The sequence below is a fragment of the Oxyura jamaicensis genome, chromosome 1, assembly GCF_011077185.1.
Source record: "Oxyura jamaicensis isolate SHBP4307 breed ruddy duck chromosome 1, BPBGC_Ojam_1.0, whole genome shotgun sequence".
In the NCBI taxonomy this organism is placed as follows: Eukaryota; Metazoa; Chordata; class Aves; order Anseriformes; family Anatidae; genus Oxyura; species Oxyura jamaicensis.
In genome coordinates this window covers 69,825,713-69,835,039 of record NC_048893.1, presented here as the reverse complement: position 1 = coordinate 69,835,039, position 9,327 = coordinate 69,825,713, and the positions used below count along the sequence as shown (strand labels likewise).

The 9,327-nt window shown below is 37.7% G+C and overlaps 1 protein-coding gene across 1 annotated transcript in view; it reads right to left on the bottom strand.

Annotated features, from left to right (window-relative positions):
- Nucleotides 1-1,606: 1,606 nt before the first annotated feature.
- The window catches only part of LRP6 (LDL receptor related protein 6), a 128,108-nt gene continuing 120,387 nt past the window's right edge, over nucleotides 1,607-9,327 (bottom strand). Inside the window, exons 22-23 of the mRNA XM_035308723.1 lie at nucleotides 9,225-9,322; nucleotides 1,607-7,420 (exon numbers count right to left, since the gene is read on the bottom strand). Of these exons, the coding sequence (XP_035164614.1) occupies nucleotides 7,129-7,420; nucleotides 9,225-9,322 (390 nt within the window). The 3' untranslated portion in view covers nucleotides 1,607-7,128. The remainder of the gene's footprint in view (nucleotides 7,421-9,224; nucleotides 9,323-9,327) is intronic.

The window sequence follows — 9,327 nt, the reverse complement described above, 5'->3', positions numbered from 1 at the left end:
TAAATAAATAAATAAATAGAATCTCATATTTTATACTCTTAAAGCAACATTCTTCCCCCCCTTTCCCTACCAAAACAAAGCTGCACTGTTTCATCCTTCCTTTAATACAAAATAAATGGCAGGATTCCAGCACTTGCAGTCACCTCTGCTAGTAAGTACATGTGCAAGGCAAGACAATTCATGCAAAGGAAATCAATTATTTTCAGACTTCCAAGTGTCTTTTTTAAGACATGCATTTCATCATTTTTTAAATGATGAAAAATTCCTCAGCGTCCCTTACTGTGCTACTAAAGACAATTTCAGCAGCTCTGCTCTCTGTAACTGGCGCGGAGGAGAGCCGCTGCTGGAAGACCATTTGCTTTTATTTCCTGATCTACGCTCTCCCCCTATAAAGTATTGTTTTTTCAACATTTAACTTAAGTGGCTCAACGATAGGGCTGATGATGCTCTTTCTGGTGTCTGTCCATACTGCCTCTCTGCTATATGCTTCGGAGAACTACATCTGAGGTGCACTCTGATGTTTAACAGCTGTATTTGGCAAAGACTAAGATTCAGAGAGTCTAAAGCAACATGAATGCTATACAGACTTCTACATTATTACAACAGCATCGACTCTGTGGAAAGGTAGCCGCTGCTGTTTAAATAAAAAAGAGTTGTTGAGCCTTCTGTAGCTCCACAGCACTTCACAACTGGTATTTTGAGAGAGTAACAGCTCATTTTCCAAGGTAGGATGAATGCACCACCTTGAAATAAAATAAGCATGGCACATGAGTAGCTATTTTTTTTTTTAACACTATGTTTTGAGAGACTGATAAATGTAGGCCCTGTTTTACTTAGATAGGCAGTGATATGTGGTTTGTCTATGCCTCCATGTATAACCAAAGTCTTCTTAAGAAGATTCATAAGAATCTTCGTACAGCTAGATCCACAGTAATACTGTGTTCTCAACTAGTGGATGCAAGTGGAATGGGAACTCCTGTGCCAAATTCTAAAGCTGAAGCTGCTTCCCATGCAAGTACATGTAACAGTGATAGGACTGATTTGGGTGTGTGTTTTGTTTTACATATTAAAGCTAACACTGAAAAAAATTTCCCTGCAAATATTTACATATAGCTTTAAAGATCAACAGTCTCAAAATAACCATCTGTTTATTACACCTCTGGTGTGATAAGGACTCCCTTGGTAAAATTCTCTGGTTTGTATTATCCAATAAACCAATCTAAGAGATCAATAATGACAATTTTTAGCTTTAAAAATGTATTCAGTTGCCATACAGAATCATGGAAATCAACAGAACTGCTTGAAGTCAAGTATGTATTTCATGTAAAAACATCTGTGTTTGCAGAGTCTGCCTACTGCATCAGAAAGTTGAGCACATTCTGGCTTTTACAGAGAGTGGACACTCATGGATGTTTACCTTTAATTACCTTTCCTCCAGATACTGAAATAAAATGAGAAGTACCCCTCTTTTTTCACTCTTAGTTTTATTATAAAAATCAACATTTCATTTGTTACAACTCAGTTTATAGTAATAATTGGAAAGGATTTTTGTACAAGGTTTATATACACCTTACAAGTAAAGCACTTTATTTTACAAAAAAAGAAGAAAAAAAAAAAAAGAAGAAAAAAAAAGTTAGTGAATGAGTGAATAGGGCTGACCAAATGTTGGTCATTATAATATAAATACATCCTTGCAAAGCACCATCATACCGAAGTTGATGAACAAGAGACACCAGCTGGCTTTAAGACAGTGACAAACAGTGATTAAAGCTTACAAAAAAGAACTAACAAAACAAAAACAAGATTAAAAATCTGAAAGCAGCACCAGATCCTTCACTTGCAAACAAGGCTAGTTCAGCTTAAGTCTGGTGGTATCCTCTTTACAAAAAGACACTTTCATTTTCCCTGGCTGACTCTTAACTGCCTGGCTTAAGGCTACAGCCATTTTAATCAGGACTTCAAAGCTGCTCCTTGTTCACTGAAAAGAGGGGAACAAGACTGCTCTCCAATAGTTTCATCATAACAATGGCACATGCTATTAAGACAATCTCTGGCCTGAATCTAATACCGTTTACTTTGCCCTGCATAGTTAGGAGTGGATCACCCAGTCCCTGTAAAGGCTAGCATAGCATCAACCATTGATCTGCCTTTTTAAAAATGAAAGGAAAGAAAACTGCTCACTTGGATCACTACAGTATTTTATTTTACTTCTTTTAGAATGTTTTGTATGAATTTTAAAGCTGATAGGTCATTCCTAACTTATTTTTGAGGTGTATTTGTCACCTGCCAATTAACTTTCAAGCAATAACTCCATCACAATGCAATTTTAAAAGCATGGCTAGGAAATCAATTTCTGAATAACATTCAAATTATTTTTCCACCCAATGAGCCATCTATTTTTTGTTGTATAAATAATGATCTGCTACATGTACAGTACACATTCAAGAGCAGATTCTGTCCATAGCAATGCTGTGTGACAAGAATGCTCAAGACAAATGTGTCAGGAAAAGAGTGATTGATAATGTTTTAGAGGTATCTTGAAGTTATTTGGTTCAGCAGCATGCATGACCAGGGACTGACCAGGGAGCTCTGTAGTTCAAGTCAGTCCCTCTAGAATGGTGGCAATCAATTTCAAGGAGATTTCCCAAGCAGTAAAGAATGGAAATAATACATTGGCCTTTTCTTTATCTTAAGACAGATGTAACTGTTTCAAAGTAAAATGAATGAATCTATGTTTAAGACTCATATAGAGAATCAGACATAAATAGAGAAGCAATGCACAAACCAGAGATCAGAACTCTGCTAAAGCCCATTAATGCAATAAATAGCGATTTTCTGAATGCTCCTTCACTTACAGTGGATTGTAGCACCTGCCACGTCAAGCAGTTTGGGTGCATTTTTCTTCATAATTACTTCAAAAGATTCATTTTTATGTATTTACAGAAAGCATGAAAGTTTTACTTATCTGCAAAATGGACTCCAGAATAATAGAGCAGTATAAAAAATGTGCTTTCTTTCCTATCCAGCATGACAGAGCATTCATTATTTAGGTTTAAAGCAGCAAGCAGTCTGCTGTCTGTTCTACAAACTTGACAGAAGAAGTCCAGCTTGCCTGAGACAGTATGACAGCATTAGCACTTTGAAAGGCAGCAAGGCCAAATCTGCCAATGTGGGTGTGTGAATGTGCATGCACAAGAGAATTATTAATTTGGGGTAAATTCACATTACCAAAGATATGTGTACCTGCATACATATACTTGTACATAAATACTTGCACGTGGGAGAAATGTTATTGCAGTATTCTGGAATTTACAATACTGAAAGTTACAACTCACAGCAAAATGAATCCTTTGATATAAACTGGCTCATTTGCATGTTTTACATTACTGTAAATATTCCATTTAATGCATGCATAGATTACATGAATTTATATTCATGGAAACCATTCGTTATTTCAAATGCAACTGTTATATGTATACATGCTCCATTTACCCTAAGTTTTTTTCCATAAATATCTTAGTATCCAAAAGCTGTGGAGAAACAATGAATGTTCCATAAGGAGGTCTGAAATGCAGGCAGCATGATATGGCAGGTATAATTTTAAAAAGCAAATGAGTATCATGTTGCCATTTAAACATGAAAAGCTCCTGTTGAACATTCACAGACTAATTTTCAATGATTTTTTTTAAAAAAAAAACTAGAGAGGACTGTCCCTTTCCTGATTGAGTATGTCAGCTATTTCCATGCCCAGGCATTCAGCTATAAGCACTTTCTAGGTGTCTAGAGGAAAAAATCTGCACATTTAATAGAAATACATTAAATACCCCTAATTTATATATGTTTGATGCTCTAAGATAAGGACAATTATGCATAACTTAAAGTCTATGAACAGTTTCATTGAGATCAATGTGACCACTTTAATGTTAATGCTACACATCCACTTCAGCTGTCTCCTGAACTGACGTGTTACCTACAGTCCTAAAACGTGTGTTTTACCTACAGCTCAGTCAATTTGAGAAGCATCAGAAAGCACAATCCTAACTGAGGGAAGGATAGAGTATCAATCATGACTGGTTCAGTGGCAGAGAGGAACTGAGAGAATTGTTCAGTCTCAATGTTCAAGCAGTATATATGGTTCATCCACTGAGATTGCATCAGGTGCACATACTAGTTTTTGCATTGATGCTTTTACAATTTGGATACCTGCTTAAGAGGAAGTTCACAGATCAAGAATTTGTTCTGAATTTTCCTCTAGAGTTACTGGGAAAGTACAGGTACATGCAAAGGCATATGACAGCTTCCCACTAAATAAATTCTTTGGTTAATCCAGACAAAGAACAGCCTGTTCCTTATGCTGGTCATCTTCAGTGGAAAAAAAAAAATAGTCTGTCCACTTACCCGCTCTTCACATGAATCTCCCAGAGGCAGAACACTCAAAATATCTGATGCACAAAGTGAGATGTACTAATCTAAAAGACTTGATCAAATTCTTCACTAAATTACACAATTACGAAAAGGAACATTCAGTGAAACAGTGCAATTGCCCCAGAAAGAGGATACCACTCCTTAAGCTTAACCACCTTGAGAGTTTTTCAAACAGAAATTGGCACACTGAAAAAGTATTTTGCAAGAAGAGACCATTGCCATCGCAGTACAAGCACTTGGACTGAGATAAAACAATGCAATATTCTTCTGAGTTCATTAGTGCAAGTTTCCACATGTGAACCCCACACGGAATGCTGCACATGAAAAAATGTAAACAACAGAGAAGTTTCTATTCTCATTGGCATGCCAGCCTCAACTCCCCCCACCCCAACACACCCACCCTCCCCCCCTTCATTTTGAGTTCCCTTATAGTTCACAAGACCCTCAACATCCATCCTGCTGGAGAACACAAGCTTCTTCACCAACAAGGAAGAGCCAGAAGAACAGCTACCACAATTCCTAGATACCTAGAATGAAGTTAGGGCAAATTTTCAGTGCACCAGATCCAGAAATCAACTGTAGTAGCCTGTAGTCCATCCAGGCTTTTTAAAGTTTTCTCAGGTATCTTTGACTACGAGAAAGACTCTTTATTATAGTTGGGATTTCAAATGCCATGGTTTTCCTTGGAGCTGAAAAAAAACAAGGCTCCAGTATGCAAGAAGATTGGCAGCACTAGCAAGAATTATTTGTCATTAATTCTGTCAACAGTATGAATTAAAGCCCATGCCACATTTTCAGATTATTTCGCTTAGTTGAAACTGGATGGGAAACAAACGGAGAACAATGAAAGCCAAATGGCACCTCTGCACCGTTATTTTATCCATACTATGCCCAAAGGCTAAGACTGCAAAAGCCTTTGTTTTGAGAGAGAGGATTCAGAGGTCCAACCTTTGAAGGCATTGAGCACCTTTAACGTGGAGTTAATATCAACAGGAGGTGCAAATGCATAATGCCATCTAGAATCAGGTGTACTGTGAGTTCTGCTACACTCAAAGCAAATTCAGAACACTGCACTGGAGTCAAAGAAGAGTTAATAACATCCTAGGTTATCCCTCAACCTACACAAATAATGTTTTCAGTTGATTATATACTCTCCCTTTCAAAATCACCACTGTGAGACTAAAGGGAGAAGGGGCTAAGTAAGGTAATATACAAAAATAGAGCAGTGAATATAAAATGGTTTGGTTAAGAATATCTTAAATTTGACATTCACAGCGGTTAATACTAAAGTATTAAACTCACACCACGCAAAAGAGGAGGTATGTCAAAATGATACTGAGAAAACTGGCTTTACCTAACACAAATCATGAGCAATTAATACAGCAAGGAAACACCTTCCAATGATCAAAACATCTATTCTTATGGACAGTTGCTCCACTGAAAGTTAAATGCTTCCTTACTAGGAAAAAAATAATATATATATTTATATATATATATATATATATGATTTGGATACTGTGGTATCAATACACACTGAAAGTACTGCAAGGATATATTATTCATTTACAGTAACAATCCATGGTTAAATTTATAGTTTATAAATATGCTGTCTATATTATATGTGGTATAAAAATATTCGACATTTTGTGGGCACTAGGTCAAAATAAGTTTTTCTTTTTAAGGGACTAAAAATCATTCAGGTATATGCATATTACCCTTGTCAATTACGTGAAAATCACACTTACCCAGTACAAAACAGAATCCTACTATGTTGGCAAAATGAATGAAGTAATGTATAGCATGACACTCACTGCATGACAAGGCTAATTAGGAGGGGAAAAAAAAGAATTTACAGCAGCCCAGTTCTAGCAGTATTTTAAATTAGGATTATATGATTTAAGTGACATGGGAAGGAAGAAAGGATGCAGAAGAGATGAGAAAAGCTAAACAGTGTTAAGAAAGCAGACTTTAAAATATACCCAACAAAAATCATTGCAATTCTAGAAGCAAGGAGACAGCTCTAAATGATCTAGTTTGGTAAATGTATTACAGAAAAACAGAGGTTTTTTTTTTTTTTTTTTTTGATTATTTTTCTGGATTCACTGCTACGATTGCTGTATTCCTGTAGAAAACAAAGCCCTTTATGTAAGGTTAATATCTGTCCTGACTGTGTTTTCAAGTTTAACTTTAGTTGCTGGCCCTCTGTAGTTAATATAGAGGTTATTTGGCTACTTCCAACTATCTATGGTATGCTGCTCTGAGACGGACTTCTTTATTATTAATTACTTTAAACATTTTTGGTATTGACAAACCCCACAACATCTCACTTCACTGGACAAGTGACACATCCTGGTTCTTCCATTTCCTTATGTGCTCAGTCACTTCACTGGATTAAGGCATGTTTTTGAGTTCCGTTTGCAAAAATAAAAAAATTTGTACAAATGTCTGGGTTCTTTTATACAAAAATTTTTCTTCTTATGGCACAAGCAGCAGTTGCTGTTTAAGAAAATATATAAATATCCTTTTTTCTCTCTCTCTTCTGTACAAATATCTCCAGTATTCCTCCACCCCACTAAATAACATTTAACTGTACACTGTCCTACCTCATCCCTTGCTGAGAGCTCCCTCCCCCCTCCCAGTAGAACATTTTTTATTTACACTTTCATGGCGGAGGCAGATAATGGAGGGGGGGGGGGCTGCTCCTCATGAGGAGTCCGTGCAGGGGGATGGTGGTGGCGGGTAGAGATGGTGCGAGTAGCTCCGCTCCGTGTACGGGGAGGGTGGGCAGCTCTCGTAGTTCTCCTCCGCTGACAGGTACTGGCTGCGTGGAGTTGGAGGTGGTGGGACAGGCTCCGAATCATAGTTCAAGTCACTGGTGTAGCCCTTGGCCATTGCTGCTGTCACCCTTCGACTGGGGGCATAGTCACTATCGCAAACATCCGTGCTGCAGGGGGTCGTGGGAGGTGCAAAATGCCGGTAGCTGTAAGGCCTGTAGCTGGGTGGGGAGATATATAGATATATGGGAAAAGTGTTGACATGGAGAAGGGACATGCATTTCAGGCAAGACAGCTGTGAAAAAGCGAGTGGCAGGCAAGACAGGGTGGGAAAAGCCAGGAGGCAAACTTTTGCAGCAGATGCACAGCATCACCTTTCTCTCTGACACAGCGAACTTGCTAGCTACTCATGTGGCCAAAGCCAACTCTTGTGCAGTATCAGCCAAATTAGAGTAACCAGTGAAAGCGATACTAATTATTCATTACCTACAGACAACAGGCTCCCTAAAGGCCTTAGCTGAGGTAAAAAAAAAAAAAAAAAAAAAAAAAAAAAAAAAAAGTTACTCCTAAGAGCACGGCTGGAAGCACAGTGTGGGGAAAAAATAGATGTGTTGCAATCTTGGAGAAGATGTTCTAGTATCCATAAATTGGATAATGGACTAACTTCCAAGTTGAGAGAGAAACCAAAAATCAACTGATACCTTCATAGCAATCAGGAGAATTACCTGCCAAAACAGAAACTTGGAGGGAATTCCCAAAGGCTGCTACCATCAAGCATTTTAAAAAATGAGCCCAAGATAGTTTAAAGAAAACTGATTAGAAAGGGAGGTGGTTGGTAGCTACAAGGGCCACCATCAAAATCCGTAGCTGGAGGCAGGTGGGGATGCAGCTCCTCTGCATTCAAGCAAGAATGTTAGTAAAGACCAGAATAGATCTGAAGCAGCAGAACTAGGTTTTATTTTGGGGCTGGGGAGCATTCTGAAAACATTTAAGCCTACACTACCTCTCTAATACCATTTATAATACTAAAAGTCACATCAGCTAACCAGTGATCATCAGGGTTCATGCTGGTGCCAAGATCTGGTTTTATTTCATTACTAAATTACTAATAATTTTAAAAGATTTTTCATATGGCTGGAAGGGACCATTATAAACATCTGCTCTGACCTTCAGCACAACAGAGGTCATATTGGAGAAGAGAGGCTAATGGAGAAGAGATGTCTTTTCAGCCCCAGAGACCTCATTATCCAAAAGCCCCAAAAGTCTGTGTGCTAGGGAGGCATTTCTTTCAGGAGACATATACAGCTATCTCTTCTCATTGACTAGATCTTCTAGTGATTTGGGAGGGGAAACTTTACACCCTTGGGTAGTAGGACATTTTTTTTTTTTTGGTAATTAGTTATAAAATGATAATTAACTCTAAAGGAAGGTGAGAAAGATGTATTCAAATAAACAAGGATAAAACTTATACGTCTATAAATATCAGTCAGAGAAAATAAGTAAAAGCAACCTTTTTCAGATATTAACACTAAATATGTCAAATTAGATTTCTCGTGCTTTATCTAGGCCATTAATATTACTCCTGAAATACTACCCTTTATAGTGCCAACTTTCCTCCACTTGGTGTTTGTCTATCATTTCTGATAATTACATAACAAATTATTTATAACAAGGCTAAAACAATGCAGGCTTCATTCCAGGGTATGTGTCTTTGGCTCTGTTATCATGACACCAAGTCAGCATCTAACTAATTTTGTGACAAGAATGAGTGTTGTTATTCCCCCTAAGGCAATATACCCAAGAGGTGAACCACTAATCCACTTACCGTATGATTAACCTCAAACAATGCTGCACTTAAACACACACAGCAGTGACATGATGCATGTGAACCAATTTAAGCATCTGTTTTAGTACTTGCAGAATTAGTGCCTTTGATTGCAATACTTATGGAGCAGGGACTGTCTTTATTCTGCATTCTACACTAACAGCTTTGATCCTGACAGAAGCTATTGTAATAATAATTACCTGTAGGATCTATGAGTGGATGGGCTGTTTGAAGAATAACCAAATTCCATGGTATAATGTGAACGTTCAGTAGCTGGTGAAGGTGGTGGGTTCAAAATCTAAG